General features: G+C 31.8%; 2 protein-coding genes across 4 annotated transcripts; both read right to left on the bottom strand.

The window, feature by feature from the left end:
* Window positions 1-713: 713 nt before the first annotated feature.
* LOC129303803 (uncharacterized) lies at window positions 714-12,027 on the bottom strand. Of its 3 annotated transcripts, none has more exons than XR_008591537.1 (16): window positions 11,750-12,027; window positions 11,578-11,661; window positions 11,110-11,250; window positions 10,626-10,696; window positions 9,132-9,225; window positions 8,211-8,288; window positions 6,753-6,819; window positions 5,292-5,377; window positions 5,146-5,196; window positions 4,359-4,406; window positions 4,015-4,135; window positions 3,721-3,901; window positions 2,413-2,550; window positions 2,218-2,330; window positions 1,022-1,140; window positions 714-940 (listed from the first exon to the last, which is right to left on the bottom strand). XR_008591537.1 is itself a non-coding variant. In XM_054943329.1 (16 exons), the coding sequence occupies exons 1-16, from the start codon at window positions 11,930-11,932 to the stop codon at window positions 792-794; spliced, it is 1,683 nt and encodes a 560-aa protein (XP_054799304.1). In that variant the 5' UTR covers window positions 11,933-12,027; the 3' UTR covers window positions 714-791. The 3 variants fall into 3 exon arrangements, 2 of the variants coding, with proteins under 2 accessions (XP_054799304.1, XP_054799305.1); XM_054943329.1 differs by having other exon boundaries at window positions 1,022-1,099; XM_054943330.1 differs by lacking the exon at window positions 8,211-8,288 and having other exon boundaries at window positions 1,022-1,099.
* Window positions 12,028-14,657: 2,630 nt separating this feature from the next.
* LOC129302958 (isocitrate dehydrogenase [NADP]-like) lies at window positions 14,658-20,708 on the bottom strand. The gene is given in 16 exon segments (XM_054941905.1): window positions 14,658-14,876; window positions 14,969-15,091; window positions 15,202-15,344; window positions 15,655-15,689; window positions 15,794-15,909; window positions 15,986-16,054; window positions 16,190-16,293; window positions 16,392-16,483; window positions 16,804-16,850; window positions 16,852-16,903; window positions 16,970-17,023; window positions 17,181-17,258; window positions 17,448-17,485; window positions 17,761-17,870; window positions 18,159-18,202; window positions 20,301-20,708. Coding segments are annotated over 16 exon segments (1,236 nt in total). The 5' UTR covers window positions 20,350-20,708; the 3' UTR covers window positions 14,658-14,794.
* Window positions 20,709-23,712: the final 3,004 nt, after the last annotated feature.

Raw genomic sequence — 23,712 nt, forward strand, 5'->3', positions numbered from 1 at the left:
TATAACTTCAATTTTTTACAATTGCAACTTCACATATCTAATATTAAACTAATTAATTTAACTATTAAATATATAAAATTATAATTATAAAAATTTAAAATTATAATTGTAAATTATTAATAAAAGAGTTGTGAACATTAATATTAAACTATTGAATAAGTAAACTTATAATTGTAAAAAATTAAAATTATAGCTGTAAATTACTAATAAAATAATTATAAATTATTTAATTAATATAATTTATGTTTAATAAGATTGTTATTATTTTTACAACCTAATATCAAATTACATTCAAATTTCAAAGGACATGATTGTAGTTTTTAAATTTCACAAAATTTATTAATAAATAAATTTGCTCCACAAGACATATATGTAATTTTTCTTTTTAAATATCAACAAAATATAATTAAATATTAGTATATCAAGTTTTTTTAATAACAATGATTGGTATAAAAAAAACACTTAAAACTAACAATGTTAATGTTAGAGAATTAAAAAAATACTTTATAAAATTAAAAAAAACAAATTATAATCTTATAAAAAATTAAAAGATCAAAAATATACTTTTTTTTAAATATAATTCTATGTTTGCATCTGAAATTTCTGTTCGCACTTTTCTCAATAGATATTTACAACTTAATTTTTTTTTAAAAATTTTTGAAAATTTAATTATTATCAATTTAATCTTTTAGAATTTTACAATCATTCCCTCGTAAGAAAAAGGGTTGGATTGGCCTTATTCTTTTTGGGCCCTAGCCCAGACTCCTAAACTTTATGGTATAAAACTCAGTTTAACAAATTGCACCATGACGTATCGAAAAGAGAAAAAAACAGTGCATCAGGAAGGCCCAAAAGTCACTACCGACTTCGCCATACAAGTAAATTAGTGCGTTCTTCACCTTCTGCAACAGAGGCACTACAAACCTAGCCTCAATCTCCCCTGAAGAAAAACTAGAGTCAATTCAATCTTGAGGTGATGATAATATATATTAGAATATTAGCTAGTGAACAACATTCTTACCAACGGCGAGCTTTATTAAGATCTCATAATATTTTAACTCTGATATGAATCTGAAGAACACAGCTTTCACGGCAAAATCTGGAAGCATGAAAAAAACGAGGAAAAAACACATGCCAATTCTGACATCAATAAAAATGACAGTCCGAGAGATGGGATTGAGTTTCCCCCCGAGAACATAAGTTGATTATCACAAATGTTGTCAATGTGCTTATTGGTGCCATGATTTGAAAATTTGGATTATACTAAATGTTGTCAATTCTATAGAATTGCTCCTGATTCTATAACTTTAAATAAAGAATTCAAATCAGCCTATTTTTGGAATCAGGATTTTTAGGAATTGTAATTCATATTTACCAAACATCACTTTATTCAAATTCTTATTCCAATTCCATTTCCATCTTCACAATTTCAACCAACCAAACATGGCCTAAGTGCACTGACTTTGATGTTCATGATGGAGCATTAATTCTTCTCTGATCGTCATGTGCGTGTATTTGTGTCCGACCTACCAGGGCCAAGTGAGCAAATACTCGCCTAGCACTTTTCAGCAAGGGCAAAGATCTTGTTCTTTCACTTGTACTAATGAACTCTAGGTACATCATTATCTTGACCATCGTATTTTGGATGTAAAATGCCAGTGTTTGATACTTAAATCTAGATCTCTGTAAAAAATACAGCATGGATGAATTTTATGACAATTTTCTCCTGTGATGCTGAACACGGACAAGTCATATACCATAATGTTGCGTTCGAACAAAGGAAGAGTTAGATTTGAGTCAAATTTATCATTTAAATTCATAAAAATTTAGGAATTTAAATTTGATCCAAATTAATATTTTATTATAATTCTTTAGTAATTTCAAATCCCTCATACACCCTAATTATCTGAAATGTTAACTACTCTAACCCTCTCATTTTTTTCCATTTTCATTTCTCATCTCCCATTTTTCATTGTCTTTGAATTTAAAATTTTTTATACATCCCAGGCAGAGAATTTTAAATACGTAAATTTTAAATCTAAAATTCAAATCCACTAATTCAAACAGTACTTAATATTTTATACCATGGCATTCAAGATACTCTGAAATGTGAGATAAATGTATTCAGACGCTTACTATGTGGTTGGCAAACGAGACATACTTCCATACAGACCTTCAGAAATGACAGGATCAACATACAGAAGTCAAAGTATTTACCTGATTCAGCATCCGACTCTTTATAGATACCGTACATCCCATATTTGGCATAAGCTAGCCACCTGATCCATCGCGAGGCGCCTAACTTTCTGACAATAGACCTTAAAAGCCCGCTGGAAAAAGAAAGAAAGAAGAAATTAAGCACATCAGTTAAAAATTTATCAGCATCAAATGAGGGAATTGTTTCTTTCTTACTCTACACGCATAATAGAGAGAAACTCAGGTGGCAGAGACTCCATGAATGGAGATAAGTCCTCAAATAAAAGAGACTTCAGCTCCTTTTTCATACTTTCTTTCTCCTCAATTGACATTCCGCTGGCAAGACCAGATTTACTGCAGCTCATATGATGAAGTTTGATCACTTTTTTTGCCCCACAACAGAGAATTCTATTGGAAAGATACTACATAAAAGGAGAGGATGAGAAATCCTCTCACAACAAAGGCATAACAATCAAGACACTAGGAATAAACAAGCTCATTGACACTTTTTCCTCTCTCAGCATATCCGTCAAGTAGACTTCATGAAGTAGAGCATATGACGAGCAACAAAAAGAGACCCAAAACGACTTTGGCTTTACTACAGGAAAGATCATCTACTAATTTGCCTATGTCTATCTATCTCCATATAAATAGGAAAGTGAAATTTTAGTTTCAAATATAAACCTAAGTACTAGGCTTTTTAATTTGATCTGCAAATAATGTGTAGAGGTTGATCTAAAGAGAAACCAGACTAGCCAAGAACACTCTCATCCATTGACAAATATGTAGATAGAGCTTGCTCCTTCAAAGTGCAGCCATTCATTCTGCTCCAACCAAAAGGCCCATAGATAGCACATTGCCATGTTTTTATTTTTCACTCTGATTTGTATTCCTTCTTCCTTTCTTCCTTGGTGGTATTTTGGCGGACAGCTATCGTACCTAAGGCTTCTAATGAACGATTAACACATCATAGCATTGTCAACATATATTACCATAATGGGCTCCAATGTGAGGTTCTTCCACAGCCGTATGATTCAAAGTACAGAATATTAAGCTGTCAATTTTACGTATATTAATTTGGAGGTCATTTCAAAATCTAACAAAGGAAGTAATTCAAAAATAAATTGAATGGCATAAAGAGAGAAATTGCAATATCTCAACAGTCACTGAACATGGTATAAAATGCTCAAATTTTTTTTTTAATGTTTTATAGCACATATTCTAATGTCTACCAGGTAAAATTTTTATATATTTAGACGGAACTGGGTTGGAGAACTTAATTCAGGAATAAGCGATAAAGATCATCAATGCATATCACTCAAAGATACTAAGCACAGAGACCTTATGTTAAGGACGTAACAGCCACGCAATCAACATTCAGACCGATGAATACTAGTTTCAGTGGCAAGAGATTTACAAGTATAATCCACTACTAAAAGCAAACGACAGTGAAGGATCACTATCGTTAAAATGAATTGACTAAAATTATCTAAATGCAACAACAAAGAGGAGAACAATGAAGACCTTTCAATGTTTCTTCCGGTGAAAATGATAGGCAGGTATTTAGAATACTTCCCGATGCCAAATCTCTCACCAAGACACATTATTTTCTTCGAGTCTTGCAGAAGCAAAGCCTCCCATAAATGACAAAAGTCCTTCCTAAATTCTTCATTCAATTCCCAGTAGATTCCATGGTCGAGAAGAACTGCATAATAGTTCCCAGGTAAGGAATAACCTCACAGTTCAACTCTAAAAATCTACAAAGTTTTTAAATCTAGCTCCAGAAAAATTGATATTAAATCTACAACAAGAACGTACCCAAAGAGAAGCCATTACAACTATCAGGGGAAACTAGGATATTTCCAGGGTGTGGATCACCATGTATGTAACCATGCACAAATATCATTTCAGCGAAAAGTTTTACCAATGCACTTGCAACCTACAATAACACTTTTAACATGATTCAACTAAAAAAGAAATATTACTTACAGTACTACAGAAGGTACAAACTAAACAAATCTTCAGAGTTTAGAAGGAAACAAGCAGTGGTCATCAACATCAAATAATTGCCAATGTTACACCACAATCAAGGACAGATATCCACCATAAAGAAAATGAAACCACAATTTATTAAGTTCACTATTATTCTTTTTCAAATAAACCTTCTCAGGATCAGCCCCAATCTGCTTCAGAAAGTCTAGATCATCAATCTGCCAAAAAAAAAAAATCATTAGCATAATGCCATATTCAGAATATGAACCATATCAAAATAAACATGGAATCACTGAAATAACAAGTGAAAGTAAAATCCCCACCATAGATGTCACTGTTAAAATTTCCATATTTCTTTTCTAGTTTGTCCTTTTTTTCATTTTCATTAAAAAAAAAAAGAGGAGAAAACACCTTTCTTATGAAGATGTAACCCGATTTGTCTCAAATCAAAGGGATGAGAGAACGCTATTTAGTTTCTACTACTTGAAGAGCCAACTGCAGAAAAGTTGCGCTCAAGCATGTTGGACCATTTAATTAAGACCATTCAAGTAGCTTCTTGGGTCATCAGAAACAGCTGTTCTCACACGAAATATGACATTGCAAACAGAATATATATCAGCAGAATATGAACCCAAAATTTGGACAGATCCCATATAGCGTTTTGCTTGCTTATATTGGAGACAGAAGATTAGTATTAAGACCTTGAATTTTTTGAGAGAATTATCAAGCTTCTGATAAAAATAATGACAAAGGAAAGGACAGGTAATGAATTGAAATAACAGTACCAAAGGGAGATAAATTTGTCCTCATTGTTTCATGCTTATCAAATTATGACGGGATCTAGGAATAGCTGAGCAGTTGAAGAAATAACATAAAAACTATCTAAAAAACCTGAATCCAACAAAAGTTTAGTCCTTCAATAATCAATCATGTAGGAACATGCAAGACAGATCATACCTTCTGTCCTGTACAAAACTGCATGGTCAGTACTTGTCTGGTAGTCAACTCCTGAATGCATATAAATATAATGGTAACCTTGTAAGTTGTACTATAACTACATGATAGAAAGTTAATAGCAATAGCAAAGAACATAATCATCATACCCAGAATACATGTGGAACCCTGATGAATTTGTTGTTTCTGAAGTTTCTAGCAGCTCTCTCAGAATTTCTTGCCTCCTGAACAAAATCTACAGGAAAGTGATCAGGGAACATATCTCAGTCCTAAGTAATCAAAACAAACTCGTAGACAATTAAACCAAAGCTCAATACACAAAAATAAGATTCAACAGTATCCATTATCAATTGCAACCTAAGTTTTATTTAAAATAATAATGATGGAAAATACAATTATGAGTCCCTATACTTTTAACATGTTTACGTATTGGTCTCTATACTTTTATTTTGTTGCTCCAAGCCCCTTAAGTTTCATATATCTGTAATGTTAGTTCTCATCATCACTTGCAGAGTTAAATCTACTGATGTGTACATAAATCTATTACTTTTGTAGGCGAGTTGATAAAATTATAATGAGTTGGACATTGTAAGAGCAAAATGACTACTACTCTTTCTGCTTGTCTACCCTAACTATGTGTTTTCTTGCTTCTAAAACTACATCCATTGCACGTTTAAGGATTCTAATTTAATGTCCTGTTTTTTTTTTTTTTTGGGTCTTACTACTCATTTTTTATACAACTCATCATAATTTTAACAAGTACAAGAAAATATAGGGACTAGCATTGTAGCCAGATGAAACTTAAGGGACTTGAAATAACAAAATAAAAGGATAAGGACTAATGCTAAAACATGCTAAAAGTATAGGGACCAAAAGGTATATTTCCCCTAATAATAATAATAATAATATATTATAATATATATATTATTATTATTATTTAATTGATGCAACAAGAACTACTAGGCAGAAATTTATCCAGCTTACAGTGCAAGACATTGAAAATAATGCTTTCCATAGTATATATTTGAACATTCATTCGGTTCATTGCATTTGGAACAATAGTCTAGCCAGTTTGGTGTCATTGTTCTACAATTCTGCATAACAAACGACGCTCTCACTCAAAAGAAATAAAAATTTTCCCTTATTCATAGCCATAGTTTTTAACAAAGATAGAGTACCCCATGGTTATAACAAATTCTTCCTTTTCTGAGATAGAGAAACAATTCAACAAGACAGGAATGATAAAATTGAGGACAGGTAATACCCTAGGAAAAATAAATAAAAATAAAATAAAATGACCACAAGACCACAAGAGACCCCTCATATTAAATGAAATCAAATAAACAATCCACCAGTTGATATGCTCCAGAAGGGCATATCACAAGTATCCCCTAAATCATTAATCATAAAGTCATTATATTATCCAAAGCAGGTTGATGGTATTTCCACACCTGTAATTATGAACTGCCAAACTACCTGTTCTGTCCTACTTCGAAATGACAATTTACAAGATATCACGACATTAACCTAATATGTACAACTTGACAACTAAAGATAACATACAAATAGTAAAGGAATACTCAGGTAATAAACTAGACATTCTGACTTACCCAGTTCTAATGCTATGGCCTTCGTAAACCCCAATGTCAACCATTCAAATCTGTATTCAGGAAAAAACTGTGGCCAAAAGGAACAGTCTTGAAGTAAAAAAAACAACAATGGCTACAGTACTAGAACAATAAATTATAAATATAGAGAGAGAGAGAGAGGACATGCAGGTTGAACAAGCAATTAGACATTGAACTTGTGAAAATATCAAGGTATTAAAAACCGAATCAGTCATTGAACCGGTTGAGACACTAGGTTAAGGGTCAGTGGTTCAACCGTGGTTGAACCGAGAGTTAAACCGGAATCAGACTGGTCATGATAAAATAATATAATTTAAAAAAATACCTTAATTCTTGATACATTTAGCCATACCCAAGACTTGATATCTTATATAATATAAAATAATAGTGATAATAAAAAAACAAATATCTAATGTAAAATAATAGAGCGAGTAAAGCCGTTAACATATATAAAGTTTCAAATTATAAAAATAAAATAAAATAGCCAGGAGCACCTCTTTCAACAATTGAATTTTAACATTGTTTAGAAAGGTGTGAAGCAGATGTGTAACAGTAAACAATGTCAGCCAAGAAATGACAAGATATGTACCATCATTTATTTTAAATGAAAATTAAAAAAAATCTCTTCCTCTCCCATTCCTAAAACACCAGTCGAAGCCACACCCACTTGAGTTTTCAGGTTTCAGCATTTCACTCTTTCTTCTTCTAACTGTTCGGCATTCTATATTTATGTTTTCAGATCTGGTTCTTGCTATTTTTCTATCCTTGGTTCGTCGACTTGTAGTTGTTAGTCCTTTATATTTGTTCTAGATCTACTCAATATCTTGTTGCTCAGATTTGCTCGTCGTTTATATTTGGAACAGAGCAGCATATCTCCGCTGCTAGCTTCTTCTTCACCGTTACTCTTTTCCAGCATCGTTTTGGAGCCATTGGAAGGAGGAAAAAGTGACCCGTTCAACCCGCCCAACTCATGGGGTTGAACGGGTTGCTCCAGGTTTTTTCCGGGTTAATCCAGGTTGAGTTCCATCCAATCTATGCAGCAAACCGGACCGGACATGTGGCCGATTCTCCGGTCCGGTCCGGTTTTTCAAACCATGGAAAATATTGGCTGCATGACTTCATTTTTTTTGTATTCTCATGTCTAGCTCTTTTTCTCCAATGAATTTTGAAGAATCCAGAGTTGAAAGTCTCTCTAATCTTAGAGTGGAAGAAAATACTTATATAGTTTTTGTATTTTTTAAGGAAAAAAATTGATTCACTTCAATTTGATTTCAATTCCAATTCCAATATCATTTTGGTGGTCAATTTGTATATCTTCCCATCCTTTTTGCTATCAGTACCATTAATTGACTCATGAAAAGTGTGATTCACTTTAAACAGCATAAAATCTTCAATCTTTTATGACAAACAATTGCTATTAACAGACAGAACAGAACATACATGTGCAATAGTTTTGGATAGGAAAGACATGGTTCTTGTGTCAAAATCCATCTGCTGCTCTAAATCAGGATATTGTACCTGTTTCCAATCAAAGATAACAATTTTACAATTACACATCTTTCTCCCATCACAGCCCACATTAATTCAAAGTATAGATGCCAAGAAATATCACACTTAAGAGTTTAAAGAAGCAAAAAAAGACAGACTGCTTTACTTTAATGCATTGAGTAACATAGAGTAATCAGCGTATGGTTTTTAAGCAGAGATTTCTATCATTGCTATTAACTACTAGTAAAAGTAAGAGGTGACTCATTTTTGCCCCAGTACAATATTCTGATCTCTATGGCATATGTATAAATAGATAACTCCCCTATCCTACAGTACTCACTAGTACACTGTAAAGGACAGACAGACCTATTTCAAAAGCCTGGCCCACAAACCTTCTCACAAAAACTTTGAATTGAATTAGGAATTGTACTCAAGGTTTAATGTAATTTTAGCATAACATATTATTCTAGAAAGATGGTCTAAGTTTCATTCATAGTCAAACGAAAGTCACCTAAACACAATATTGGTCACCAATTATTCATCAAAAACAAATTTTGACAATTTCACATGCAAATAAAAGCCAATAATAAGGCAACAAAATATAGGTCACAAAATTCTGCAGCATATATATAAAAATATTCAGAGGAGGAATCAAATGGCATGTTTTCAAACAAAATGAATACCACCAAATTTCGAAGTAAACTGTTAGCACAGACAAATCTTGTAACGATATTCTTAATGCAGCTGTTTATGGACACAAGATGTAAGAATATAAACTCAACAGCCTGGCCATGGACTTGTAAGATTTTAGAACAGTGTTCCTCAATTTGCAGCCATCAAATAGATATTCACAAAATTAACTCATGAGCAAACCTTAATTGCAACTTCATGACCGCTTTTCAACACTGCACGGTGAACTTGAGAAATAGATGCAGCAGCTATTGGTTGTTCACTGACTGACAAAAACCTGAAATTCAAATAAATAGAGGTTGGGGGGAAGCTTGTTGGATTAACTATTGGGAAAAGAGAATAAGTAAACATAGATTTGTTTAAGGGTGTATCACTAGTCAAGATGGCAAGGCCAACTCATGCTATATAATCATTCTGACCTACACCATGTATGATACATAAAAAATATAAGATCACCATCGGTGTAATGACAATATTGTAACCAAAGATGGTAACCAAGAACAATATTGTAAACACTCAAATTACTGACATTCAAATTTCAATATGACTGAAATAACAAGAGAAATACTAGGCTACATATATAGATGGCCCAAGTAATCCAAATCCAATGAAGAAAAAATGCAACTAAAATAGACCTTATTCAACATAGAAACAAAGCCCCAGAACACCTATTTATAAGCTATCCCAAGAACCAGCAACCAGACAAAACAATCCGAAATGTAATAATTTAGAAGTCATAAATATTGAAAGAGAAGGTGGGATGCTTCTCAATTGTGTCGCAATAGTGATAGTGATAGTGATAATGGTCTATTGCATCATGCCCCATCAACTCCACAAATTTTGTCAATTTTTCTAGGATGAGTTTTTAACTATGCACATATACTCCCTTCTCCTTTTAATATTATCCCATGCGACATTCAACCTTTCTGCTTTTATCTTGCTGACATATTTTCTTATCATGAAACGTGAAAAAATTGCAAGACAAAGGCTTAAATGGTGATAAAGACATGAGCTGTACATTAATTTTTAAAGCATTAACATTCAATGGAACAAGGAATCATAGCAGCAATAGCTGGTGCCACGCGGCTAAATCAATAGTTTTCATTAAAAATTATGTTACATCATTCATTAGCTGGCTGGACAGAACTCCAGGCTACATGCAAAAGAAGACAGTTTCCTTCAAAGGTAGTCCTTGGCAGTCAAGAGACCACTATATGATATCAGTTTTACAGTCAAAGGATATTTCTGATTTTGGTACTTTATTTTTGCACCATATCAATGGCCTACATAAATTTTATCTTGAGTATGACTAATTGACTGGTAAGCGGCACACATAAATTATATATATCTGCTTATATGCCAGTATATAAGGTTAAAATGAAAATCAGAATCGAGACAGTGATAACTTGAATGCTTGAAGGCATGCACCCAAAGTTGCTCCACCTAAATGCTTGTTTACTTCTCATCTATCACTGATACACAAAACTACTGACAGCCCATAATAGTCCACCAGACTCTTTCTTGATTTTCAACAATCTCAAACACTATTCATTCAAAACCCTAGATTAATACCATCTCATCCATTAAAATAGATGCTGCCCAAGAAATAAATCAACTTCTGCTTAGCTATAGACACATGTCTTGAAAGTCAAAACTTAATCAGTAAGGATAACTTACATCTCAGAGAACTCCGGTCCCAGGTTATGCATTAATACTTCTTTTATTGCTTTAAAAGAACAAGGAGCAACCTAGATGTTAAAGAATGAAAACATCAGCACAAGAACCAACAAGATGTCCCTGCCCAAAACCCAAATAAACAAACAAACAAAAGGAAGTTTGAACTCGAATAAGATACTCCCTCTGGTCCTATATAAAGAAGCCTGTTGAGGATTTTGATTTGATCCATAATATAAGAACTCGTCCATTTTGTCCACCAAATTAATTATTTTTTCCCAAAATACCCATATTTAATGCGCCATTTTTTCAAATTTAAATAATTAAAACCTTAAAGTCCACAATTAAATGAGAGAATATTTCAGGAAAACTATCACAAATTGTTGACACATTAATTGCAAAGAAACTAACTTAACTTCTTTTCTTAATCTCTTTAAATAAAGTAAAAAGCTCCTAAATTTAGCACCGGAGAGTACATTTAATGAACCTGATCCTGTAATGCTGACAAAGTTGACGAGTATTCCCTGGGAATCACACCCTGGGCAGAAACAAACTGTCCAGCTTTCACATAAAATCCTTTATTGGCTTCGCATAACTTCAAAATCCTCTTGGCTGAGCGTAGATGAACCTAGATACCAAAAACACATTCTCAGCAGGAATAAACTGTATTCTGGCCAGTCATCAAGGATTAAAAAACTTTAATACTACCGACAAGGTATCAATACCAAATGATTTTGAAAGATATTCGGGGATTTTTTTTTTTTATCCCCTCTTCTTGTGTTACGAACCTTGGAGAGAACCACCCAAGATCGGCCTATCAGGGTTAGAGCCTTCTAGGCTTATTTATAAAGTTAAAAGCCCCCCAACAGTGGAAGAGTGAGCAGACTCACTCAACAGAATGGCAACACATCTTGTCACAATGAATTGCTGAGAAAGAATCTAAACTGGCACCAACCTCGGACATCTCGTGACGATACTCGTTGGAGTCCTTTTGAAGCCCGCGCAAAGAGTACTTGTAGTCAGTAACCGTGCAAGCAACCTGAAATTCAGATAACCGAAAGAACAATTGAGGCCGTAAAGTAGGGGAAACTATCACGTAATCAGAAACTGAAGGCAAATAATCGGACGGTGGTGATGGCGCGAGAGGAGCGTAAGATGCCATGGATCACTGTGCTGATTTTGCCGGGAAAAGAATCGGAGGAGGGAAGAGTGAGAACGTAGTTGGTGGCTGGCAAGGAAATGGCAGCGGCGGCAGCGAGAAACGCGGCGGACTTGGCTTTGGCGGGAAACTTGAAAGTTTTTGCCGTCATTAATTTGGAAGTTTCTTGGGAATAATATTTTGCATGTTCGACGGTAGTCAAAGAAGAACCAGTGCACAGGAAAATGCAAGAAGCTGCGCTCGGTCGAGCTTAGCCAACACCCCATCGGGAGCCATATTTAAATCCTTTTTCTTTCTCTTTTTAATGAAAACATTTATAAAACTCAACAAATCTATTAATTATTTTGGTCAAAAAAAAAACAAATCTATTAATTATTAATATAATTAGCATTTAATTAAATTGGTTTAAATTTAATATTCTTTTTTGACATTTTTTATAAATTAATTATACGACGGACCTACGTTCGGCTTAATGGGGGCAGCAGCGCCCACTGAAACTAAGAGCTCCTCAAAGGAAAAATTCTCACTTGCTCCTCCAAAAAAATTGTCATCTGCGAACAAGTAAAAATAAGTTAGATTGAATTAAATTTTAATTAAATATGCTTGAGTTTATATGATAAATCAAAAATTTGAACCTAACCTGAAATTTATATAAAGTTTTTTTCATCATTCAAACCTAAACCTCTCTACAATCTGACCTAAAAATTTATTTAAAAATCTACTCAAAAGTGAGTTTTTTTATATAAACTAACATTTTAGTTTAAAATGTTTCAAATATATGTTAGAACTATCAGCATAAGTATATAATATGATTTATCAATTACAATATATAATTATTAAAAGGACTTATCAACTACAACACAATACAATAATAAAGTAATAACATTAAAATTAATATATAAGTTCAATTTGATTGAAAACATAACTAAAAAATAAGTTTGATTAAAAATCAAATTGCGAAATTGATGTATGTGTAATATATTATATAATACGTGTATGTATAAATAGACCGACCTGCTAGGATCATGACTAGTATTTGAAAAACTAAGCCTGACTTATTTAACTAAATAAACTTAATTAAAAATATAAATTTAATCTAAATTTATTTAATAAATAAGCTAGGCTAAATTTAAAATAGATCAGAGTATAGGCCCTTTATAGGGCCGGCCTATTCCCAACCATATCTGCCTCCCCTGTCCCAAACAATTGCCCTGGCTCCACTCAAGTTTTTTAAAATCCCAATCTTTACATTTTGACGATTTCTCAATCATCCAACAAAAAAAAAAAACAATGCTATTTGTATTGTTAATTTTCTAGGAGGTAGAAATATTAATGTTTTGAGTAACTAATAAAAATGTTGGTTTCCACTAACCTCTCAATTAAAAAATATAAAGTATTTTTTAAAATAAAATATTAAAAAATATAAGACATTTTTAATACTTCAAGATATAATCATTACATTTTTTTAACTATCCCTAATAAATAAATTATTTTATATTTATTTTAAAGTGAAACATCCTATTAAAGATAAATATAAAAATGATGTTAGTTCAAAAATAAATAAATACTTTGTTAAAGTGAAATTTAATAAAAATGTCTTAAATTTTTAAATAAAGAAAGTATAAAATAAAATATAAGGATATGATAAAATATTTTACTACATCCGATCTCTCTTATAAAGTATTCTTAATTATAAAAAATAATTTTTTAGTGTTTATATTGAAAATATTTATTCTACAACTCATCTTAAAAAAAAAGTGTACGATACTAATAGCTAATGCTTATTCTATAATTTTTTTTATATAAATTTTGTTTGTATTAAGATAATTTAATTTTTTAAGTTAATATTATTTTATAGTTTTTTTATGTATTTAATTTTAATTTTTTTATTTTTAAATAAATTTAACAAATATCTAGAATTATATTTTTAAATATTAATTTTTCATTTGGTATAAATTTGGCCATTATCAATAAATTTTTCTAGGTTCGTCACTTGATATAGATTTACTTTAAAGTCTGAACTGTTTTAAATCTAACAATATAATAAATTTAAAATTGAATCTAAATAATACAAAGCATACCTATATGGTCAATTGATAAAAATTATAAAAAAAACTAATATTAAATTTGAACCAACTTGATTAAATATGAACAGTACACATTATTAATTAACATATTTATTCAAAATTTTATAAATTTTTATTTAAAAAATAAAAAAAATATTTAAATTGATATCACAAAATTAAATATGGATGATCCAAATTATTTCAGAACACCGCATGTGCTCCCCAGCCCAACATCGACATTCCATCTGATTTGGCACCAACCAACTTAATTTTTTTTATTAGTGACCAAATCAAATAAAATGAGAAAAAATTTGCAAAACAAGCAAATTCAAAAATTATGGGAGAATATCAATCAGATACCAATTAATAGACATTGTAGCATAAAAGGCTCAAAATAATCTAAAAACTGATTAAAGGCTCAAGATAATCATCAATTGTAATTAAATTGTAGGTGTTAATAACTATTTACTAAAATATCCTTATTTTTAAAAAGAAAACAAAGCAGCTCTCATTGCCATATTTCATCAAATATTTTTTTTTACAAAGTAAAAATTTAGGTGAGTTAGATTTCAATCACTTATTAGAACCATAACATGCCTTTAAATTTAAAAAATATTCATAAAGATATTTATAGATCATCTATCAACAGATTCTTGACACAAAAAAAAAAAATCCCAAATCACAATTTGAAAACTGTTTCAAACACTTCAAAAACTATCTCGAAGCCAAACCCCCACCCAAATGCATCTTGATAAACAAGATCTGGTTGATAAAATAGAGTTTGTCCAAAAAATGCAAAGACGAGAGAAATAGTAAATATAGTGTAATATATTGTCTTCCCCATCAATGTCACATAAATCTGCGAATTCCAAAGCAAGAGGTCATATAATCTATGTTTCATGATCATATTTGAGAGGAACCAAACAGCAGTCTCATGACCATCTGGCCTAAGCAGAAAGTCTTGCTCTCAGCTCGTTTGCTACGGCATCAATGAATTCCCCCGTGTTCAGATATTTTTCCCTAGAAACCCTGCTTGCACAGCAATATATAATGAGTCAATAATGTCAAGTAAAAATGAGAATATGCATAGCACATTTGTCACATCATAACAAGCAACTCACTTGGATCCATAAATGATTAAGGCCAAATCCTTGGTGATCTTCCCTGATTCTACAGCTCCAACGCAAGCTGCCTCCAGTTTTTCAGTGAAATCCAACAGTCTAACATTGTTGTCCAACTTTGCCCTGTCAACAAAGAGATGCACCACAGTTTCTTTCTCGATTATCAGATGTTGTTTGTCGAGCTTCAAAGAGTGTAAAAATATTCACACTCCGCAGATCGCACTATTAAATACCTGTGGGCTAGCCCTCTTGTCCAAGCGAAGATGGATGCTATGCTGTTTGTGCTGGTTTCCCCACCTTTCTGATGAACCCTAAAATGTCGAGTAACTGTTCCATGGGCGGCTTCGGCTTCTATAGTCTTGCCGTCATGGCACACCTGAACCCACCAATAATTCAGTTAGCATCAGGAAGCAGCTTCAAGATCTCTATCAGATATACAATGTCATGAACTTGAGTGCGAAGTAAAAACAGAATTTCCATAGTGGAACTTCACTGTATATTACAAAAGAGAGTATTAAAGTTGAGATGGTGAGAATAAGAAGACTGCTCCCTCTATTTATCACATAAAATGGTTGAATCGACTCTTGATCCTAAGGTACCACTACAGTAAAGGCAAACAACTTTTCAATGGTTAACAATGGAAGATGAGAATAACATTTGACATGACAGTATGTACAAGAACTTACAAGAACAGACGTCATCAAACCCAGAGAACCAAAACCTTGAGAACAAAACAGAAATGTATTAAGTATTAGTAATAAAGGAAGAGAAGAATTAAGCATCTAAACTAGTGAAAAAGTCGAATAAAATATTTAGCAAAGAAACCTTTAGCTAAGAAATCGCTCTCAACATCACCATCATAGTTTTTGCAAGCCCACACGTATCCTCCTTCACTCTTGAGAGCGTAAGCTACCATATCATCAATGAGCCGGTGCTCATACCTTCCAATCCATTAGTTTAGACTCAGCAGTATAGAATGCACCAAAAGAATTCATAGTCAAGTGCGATTTCACTCACCATATACCAGCAGCCTCAAACTTTGACTTCCAGTTGGCCTCATAAACTTCACGAAATATGTCCTTGAATCTTTAAAATAAATTAATATAATTGAAAATGCCAAAGCAACAAGAAACCAATAAAATGCCTCGAACAGGAGAATGCAGGACCATCTTGTTGCCAGAATAGTGAAAATAAATAACAAGCTAATAATTATCCACATACCTTCCATCATAATTTTTCAGAATTGTATTTTTTGTGCTAAGATAGATAGGCCACTTTTTCTGATAAGCAGTTGACATGGAAGCCTCTGCAAAAGCACGGATAGACTGAATGCCATGCAAATATAAAAGATTCAACATCATTCAGTAGCAGAAATCTACTAACTCTCTCGCATCAAACCACTAAAGAAAACCACAGAATCAACCTCATCAGTGTTATACATGGCTAATGAAACGCCTCCTTCACCAGTGAAGTTAAAAACTTCAAATTCAGCCTGTTGATCTTGCCCTTCTGGTACTGCAAGAATAATATCATAACATGTGTGAATTGATAAATGATAAAACAGAAAAGTGTGAAGTAATGGTAATAGATATCCAAAAACACCAGAGATTGGGATGTTTATTTGGATTGGCAATATAGAGAAAATATTTGTAGAGCTGATAGGTTAGCTAATGCAGCTCATAACTTGTCAATTCCTTTTTGTCCCTTTGATTAAATCCCACCTTGGATACAAGAGGTGGGAACTTGATGAAAGGAGTATGTTGCTATCTGCTTTATATTTAGTATGGCAAATTTTTCATTGAAAAAAACTATCTCATAGTAAGTAGAAATTATACCAAAAACCAGCTTCAGTTTTCCAGCCCCTTTAATTACTGTCTCTGACCTGATTTAGGTCACCAAAAGCATGCCTTCCAATACATATTGGCTTTGTCCAACCTGCCAAAGTTTAAACAACTAGACTTCATTAAAGAAATAATTAAATTCAACACAAATACAATATACCTGGAACAAGGCGTGGGACATTTTTGCAAAGTATTGGCTCTCTGAACAAAGTTCCTAAAAGATTTTCCAAAGATATAATTAATAAGAAACCAGCATACATCATAACCCATCTATAATTTATCAAATCAGTGCCCGGACAAGAACAAGTTAATCAATAATTGAACACTTGACTGGAAATAGTTCAAGAAGCAAAGCTCAGTTATGGAGTTACCTTTTAAGATGTTCCTAATTGTCAAATTAGGACTCTTCCACGTTTGCTTCAGACCAAACTCCTTCAGACGAGCTTCATCTGTAAGTCATAATAGCATAAGATATATTCTTCCAACATCTGCTATCGAACAAAATTCTTAAACACGTGCCAATCAAAATGAGTTATCCCAATCTCAGCAGGATCATTTCTTTTACCTATTTATCAGTGTATATGCATGTACAAGGAGTCATACGAATGTAACCTTTTATAAAGATCCAACCACAATACCTGGACAGATAGTTGCACACTTAATTGCAACATTATACCTATAAAACAGTGCAACGTTAAAGAAACAAGTATAAGAACAACGAAGAAAATAATAAATTAGCTTCACCAAATTCCAAATTAGAGTCTGCCAAAAAATTGAAAATTTAAAACTATATATAGGTACAGAGGGGGAGGCAAGAAAAGAAGAAGAAATAAAGATAGTGGTTTCAAGTTTTCAACTCCAATTTGTTGAATAACATAATTTACATAAACCAAAGATCTGGCAAGCAAAAATTGTTCCAAGTGAGCAAAAATCGAAGAAACGTGAACATACTTGAGAGTTGCTTCTGCACTCTCAACTGTCACTTTATCATCAGTAGCATCACGATGAGAAAGGCCTAGGTCAAAATACTTGATGTCTAGCTCCAGAAAGGGTAGAATGAGCTGTAAAAAAGGATTAAATTTGTATTTTAAGCACTTCAAATGAAATAAAATGTTCCCTAATGATGCGAGAAGAATAAAGGTGTTAAAAAAAAAAGGGGAGAATCATATCAATAACCACTAAAGTAAATTATTCATAGACAAGAACTAATAACAAGTCTTATTTAAAAAAAAAAACAAGTCACTTCCCATTTTAACAACATTGCACTCCGTATTAGTTCTTATCTGTGAATAATTTGCTTGAGTGATATTTGAATATGATTCTTCCCATAAAAAAAAAATAAATTAAACCTTATCCTTGATTGATTTCCAAATAACTCGCGCCATTTCATCACCTGAAAAGCAGTTAGAAAACATGTTACCAAGGATTGTGAAGTTTGTTCACACAAGTATGCATAGTCACCAAAGTTATTAAACTCGCGAGTTTAAATAAACTCATAACAAGAATGTAAACTTGTATTGCAAATTCGAATTGTAAACTCATAAGAGTTTACTTCTATTAACAAATAATTATTAAAATATGATTGTAATTTAATTTAAATATATTAAAAATATAAATTATTGAAATTAAACTCATATACATTGATAAATTATCATATACAAGACATAAAAATTTTAAAATAAGGGAGCTTATTTTTGGTATTTTTGTTTTCTTTTTTTATTAATATTAGTTTTTGCATTTCAAGTTTTGTCCTTTGAATCAAGTCTTATAATTTTTATAAACTGAATTCTTCATAATATATACTTAACTCATTCAACTAAAAAAAAAAATGATGAGCTTAACAAGTTTAACCAAACTTGGATCTACTTCGAGTTTATGAATTAGTTGAGACAATTTTGTAAGTTAGAAATGTAAAAACAGCAAATTTGGAGGTAAACTCATAAGTTTAACTAAGTTTGTATTTAATCTAAATTTATGAGTGAATTGACACGATTTTGTAAGCTAGAAACGTAAAAACATTAAATTCATAGAGTTGACTCGAGAGTTTGACAACTATAATAGTCACTATGTTTGAGGCAATGAATATGAATTTAAACCAAGAATTTCATAAGAATCCTGTAATTTGGGCACATCATATACCCTTCCAACGCCAATTCTTACTGGATAATTATACATGAAATTAATATTTTGCACTAGGAAAACCATCTATAAGCATACTTTTTCAATCTGATGAGGACAAGAAGGACCCTGGCATCTCATTAAGTTAGGCTCCTAAGTTGCAAGTTCTATGAATGATACATTGCCAAAACTCATCTTAGAGACTCCCTTAGAATGTTGCTTTTCTCGAGAACAACCTATTTTTCCCTCAGAACGGGAGAAAATTGAAGATGAAAGTGCAAACGAGGAAGTATGATGGGCATAGGAACATGAATGTATGGTTAAATAATACTAGTGGCTCTTTCTAAAATCTTTTGCCATTCTCTATTTTTCCCTTCTGAGTTTAGTTAGCAGAGGAGTAGAGTGAAAAGCTCCTAAACCATCAATTTCATTAAAAGTAGTTTCTTACTACTGTTATTATGTCATTAAGCCAATTAAATTTATACTCCCCCTACTTCTATTTATACAGGACACTCTCTGAAAATAATTTTTAATTCAAAATATAAGGCATATTATAATAATTAAACTACTTTTTTTTCAATTTTATCCTTTATTAATTAGTATAAAAATATTTAATGTAATTGTATCATAGGTAAAAGTGCATTTTTTCCCTTACCGTCAAATTTCCAAAGTTAATTGTTAAAAATATTAATTAGGATTTCAATGTTAATCGTTAAAAAATTTAATAGAATTGGCAAAAATATTTCATTTTAATTACTTTAAAGTAAAAATTACTTCATTCAATAATTTAAAGTATTGTGTACTCCTCGAAAAATACTTTAAGAGCAAAAATGTACATTTACTCTTTTATCATTATTTAAAGCCAATGGCAAAAAATAAAAGTAGATTTTATTTTTTTATAATATCATGAAAAAAATTAATTTTTTTTAACATGTATGAAATTATTAAAAGTGTTTTAGAAGTAACAAAACATAATTATTTCTTCTAAACTCACTCTTAATTAATGTTTGACATTCATCATATTGAATTTTAAACTTCTCTCTTACTTTATTTGAATTTTAAATCAATGACGGAGCTGTAAGTAGTAATAGACTGGCAGCAAGTTAATATGCTCCGCGAAACAAGGATATATAAAACGTAGAAATAAAATAAAAATATTAAGAATCACTATCCCATGGCCTCCAGGCTCCAGGCCCATCAACATACAATATACTAAAAAGCGAGGCTGGTCCGCAAAATGTCAATCACGCAGAAAAATGTCGAAGAGAAATTCAGATGAATTAACGGACATTTAAAAAATTCTACAGAATCGGAGCGGAAGCAGACGGATTAGTGAGAGAATAATAGAGTAGTAGTGTCGTGTTCAATGTTACCGTCCATTTCGACGATGGGATTAGCGACCTTGATCTTGTCGAATCTCATTTTCAAAGCTTCTGAGTTGAATCGCTGTGAAGGCAGATGTAGAAGTTTAGGTGCCGAAAAGTAGGACGAAACTGAGAAACTTTGTATTGATGAACATCCATTATTCACCCATCCATTATCTCCATCTTTATCTTCATAAAAGTTCAATGTGATGAACAGTATCCGGGGCGGGCCATGGTTACGGCGAGTGCACGGCTGCGAGTGTTTTGGCCATTCGTACCGTTCAATAATGCCTCGTCATTATTTCTCTTCCAAGGCTATTCAAAGAATTTGAAATGCGCAGCTGCATCTTTCACTTTATCTAATAAAATAATTTGAACGGTGGGATAGAAAAAGTGGAGAGAAATGGAGAGAAAAAAAAATGAAGAGAGCCTCTTCCTTTTATCACTTGTTCCTCTCTCTCTCTCTCTCCCTGTGAACTTGAGAATGAGAACAAAGCCTCCGTCTCCTCCCTGCAACCTGTTTCATCTTTGTCTTTGTCTTCTCTTCCCATCTTTGTCTTTGTCTTTGTCTTCTCTTCCCATCCTTTTCCCCTCCACCGCGCCCAGAAGTTAAAAAGTGGGCCCACCATCGACTAAGGGTGTACATGGGCATGGTTGGTGTTGCACCCAAACTATGATGTTCTGGAAATTATCACTACAATTTTAAAAGAATAATTTTAAATTTTTTTAAAATAAAATAATTTATCATAATTAAAATAAAGTTTGGAAGTCGATTATGTGTGAAGAAGGTGTTCACATCACCTGTTCGTAAAAACGACTACCCTAAATTGACTACATAAAATTAATATGACCTTAAATAAAATTTAATTATCCTTAATTAATAAAAAAAGAAAAAAAAGAAGAAAATTATAATTAAAAAAATTATTCATTCACAAGTTACACTTAACCTAAGATAAAACTCTAGGACCTACATACCTTTTAAAAGGATCAAAGCCTACATAATTCGAGGATAAAAATGCGTGTCAGTTTGTTAGTATTTTTTAGAAAAGAAATTTTTTATTTTTTCAAAGAAGGTTTTTAAATTGGGTTGGTATCTTTTAATTAGAAAAAAAAATCTTATTCCCTTATTTGAGATAGGATTTTTTTAAAAAAATCAATAGATTGAAATTCCTGTGGAGATTTTAAAATCTCACACGGCATAAAAATTATTTTTAGACCTATTTATATTTATAGAAAAAAAGGCTCCTTTAAAAAAATGTTAAAACAAATCAATTAAGCATTATGACTAGTATGTCTGCGATGGCCCATTGCCGTACAAGGCACACCAATAAACTAATTACATGTGGAGACTCTAAAAATCTCACACGATATAATTAAAATTAATTCACATAAAAGTCTCAAGTCATATGGTGCAGTGTGTGCTAGAAAAAGGGTATAATAATATAAATAGCTTATTTAAAAAAACAAGAGATCAAACCTTTGGGGCTTTATCACTTGTTACAACTTAGATGATTATTCCGATTATCGGCATTTTATAACAAATGAAATAACCAACCAACACATATGCTTGAATGTATGTATGCTTGGTAGAACAAAATCACACACACACATGGTTTTTTTTTTTTTACCTACATGAATGAAAAGCCAAACTTGGGATAGAAAAAAGGAAAAAAACTGATATTGGTGGTTGAAATGATTAAGAAGCAAAAGAAAAAGAAAACAAAGAAAAGGAAACAAGAGAGGAAAATAAATAAATAAATAATAAATAAATAAAATTTAAGAAAGCAATATTGAATTAAAATCAAAAGGAGAGAGAAATGGAAAGCATACACAAATATATACATATAGAAGGGAGACACGCACGTCCAGCACTACAAAATGAAAGGAAAAAAAAAACATGTACCTTAGGAAATTAGATTCAAACATGATGAAGAAAGAAAGAAAACAAAGAAAAGGAAACAAGAGAGGAAAATAAATAAATAAGTAAAGAAATTAAAAATTAAGAAGGCAATATTGAATTAAAATCAAAAGGAGAGAGAAATGAAAAGCACACACAAATATATACATATAGAAGGGAGACATGCACGTCCAGCACCATAAAATGAAAGGAAAAAAAAAAAACATTCTTTGAGAAATCAAATTCAAAACATGGGGGGGAAAGAAAGAAAAAAAAATGAATGATTCAATAAGAAGAGAAAAATATGACTCAAGGCACTAAATATATATAAACACACGCACACAGAAAATTTTGAAGGAAAAAAATGAAAATAAAAAAGAGCATCTAAATCGTTACTCATCCTATATCATTTAGCCTTTAACTTTTTTAAAGATCACACATGTGATCCCCAAATGAGAAGGTTGGGTTTTTTAAGGATATTATAGGACACTGAGCTATTGATATTACCCTATTTAGGGTACCTCTAGTCATTCCTAACATCATATTATGATGAGTGGAGATGATATAAGAGAATAAATGGTCATTCTCTATATTTTTGATAAACTCTCTTAAGCTCCTTTTTTTGGTGCCTCCTCCTTTTTTTCTCTCCCTTTTTCATTTCGATCTCTACCTTTTTATAGATGAGAATTAGGGCTTCCATCTTTAATGGTTGAATCTTATCAAATTACAATTTTATAAATTTTATTTGACTTTTACTATTTTAAATTAAGACACAATTTTAGGGATTGGATCTTCATCTCATTTCCCTAATTGAAAACTCATATTAAGGTACAAATTTGGAGATTTTTAATTAATTCTTATTTATTAATTTCGTTTTTTATTATTTTACTAAAAACTAGGCTTTTCAATTTTTTTATTTTATTCATTTATTTTTTGTGGGGGTTTGGACAAAATGGGGTGTTCACAGTTGGATAGGGCAGGACCCTGCCTAATGCCCAGCCTGAAGGATGCGTGGGCTACATTTTAATCCTGCCTGAAAAATGCCCTATTAGTTTGGACAGGGTATGCTAGGCACCTTTGGGCCGCCCTGCCTATCAACTCAAAATAAAACTACCGAAAATAATCAACAATAACCTTACAAATCAACTCAAAATAACATCCATAAAGGTATAAACCATAAAGCCATAATAACATCTACAATATCTAATTATCCATAAGTCAACATCTAATTTGAAATATAAAACTACCATAACATGAAGTTATCCATAACAGTTACAATCCATTAGAAATAAATTTCACAAAATCTTGGAACATCATAAAAAACAACAATTTCACATAGCATACTCCAATTCACAAAAAGCTTCTTCCCAATTTTCAACCTGCAAGAATGAAAGAGGAAAAATATGTCATAGTTGAATAGAAAAATTGTAAGAACATACATGAAAATTTGAAGAAAAAATGGAAACCAAAATATGATAGAATTAACAATAATAATATATAAGATTGCAAAAAAATCAGGAAGAA

Source organism: Prosopis cineraria, unplaced genomic scaffold (assembly GCF_029017545.1).
Source record: "Prosopis cineraria cultivar Desert tree isolate PC_DT_omini unplaced genomic scaffold, ASM2901754v1 PC2, whole genome shotgun sequence".
In the NCBI taxonomy this organism is placed as follows: domain Eukaryota; kingdom Viridiplantae; phylum Streptophyta; class Magnoliopsida; order Fabales; family Fabaceae; genus Prosopis; species Prosopis cineraria.

Coding starts and splice junctions, on each gene's coding strand:
- LOC129303803 (XM_054943329.1), bottom strand. CDS start 11,932: ATGACGGCAAAAACTTTCAAGTTTCCCGCCAAAGCCAAGTCCGCCGCG. Junction 10,697..11,109: donor TGTCAGCATTACAGGATCAG/GTTCATTAAATG, acceptor TTTAACATCTAG/GTTGCTCCTTGTTCTTTTAA. Junction 4,136..4,358: donor TTGGGGCTGATCCTGAGAAG/GTTTATTTGAAA, acceptor GTGTTATTGTAG/GTTGCAAGTGCATTGGTAAA.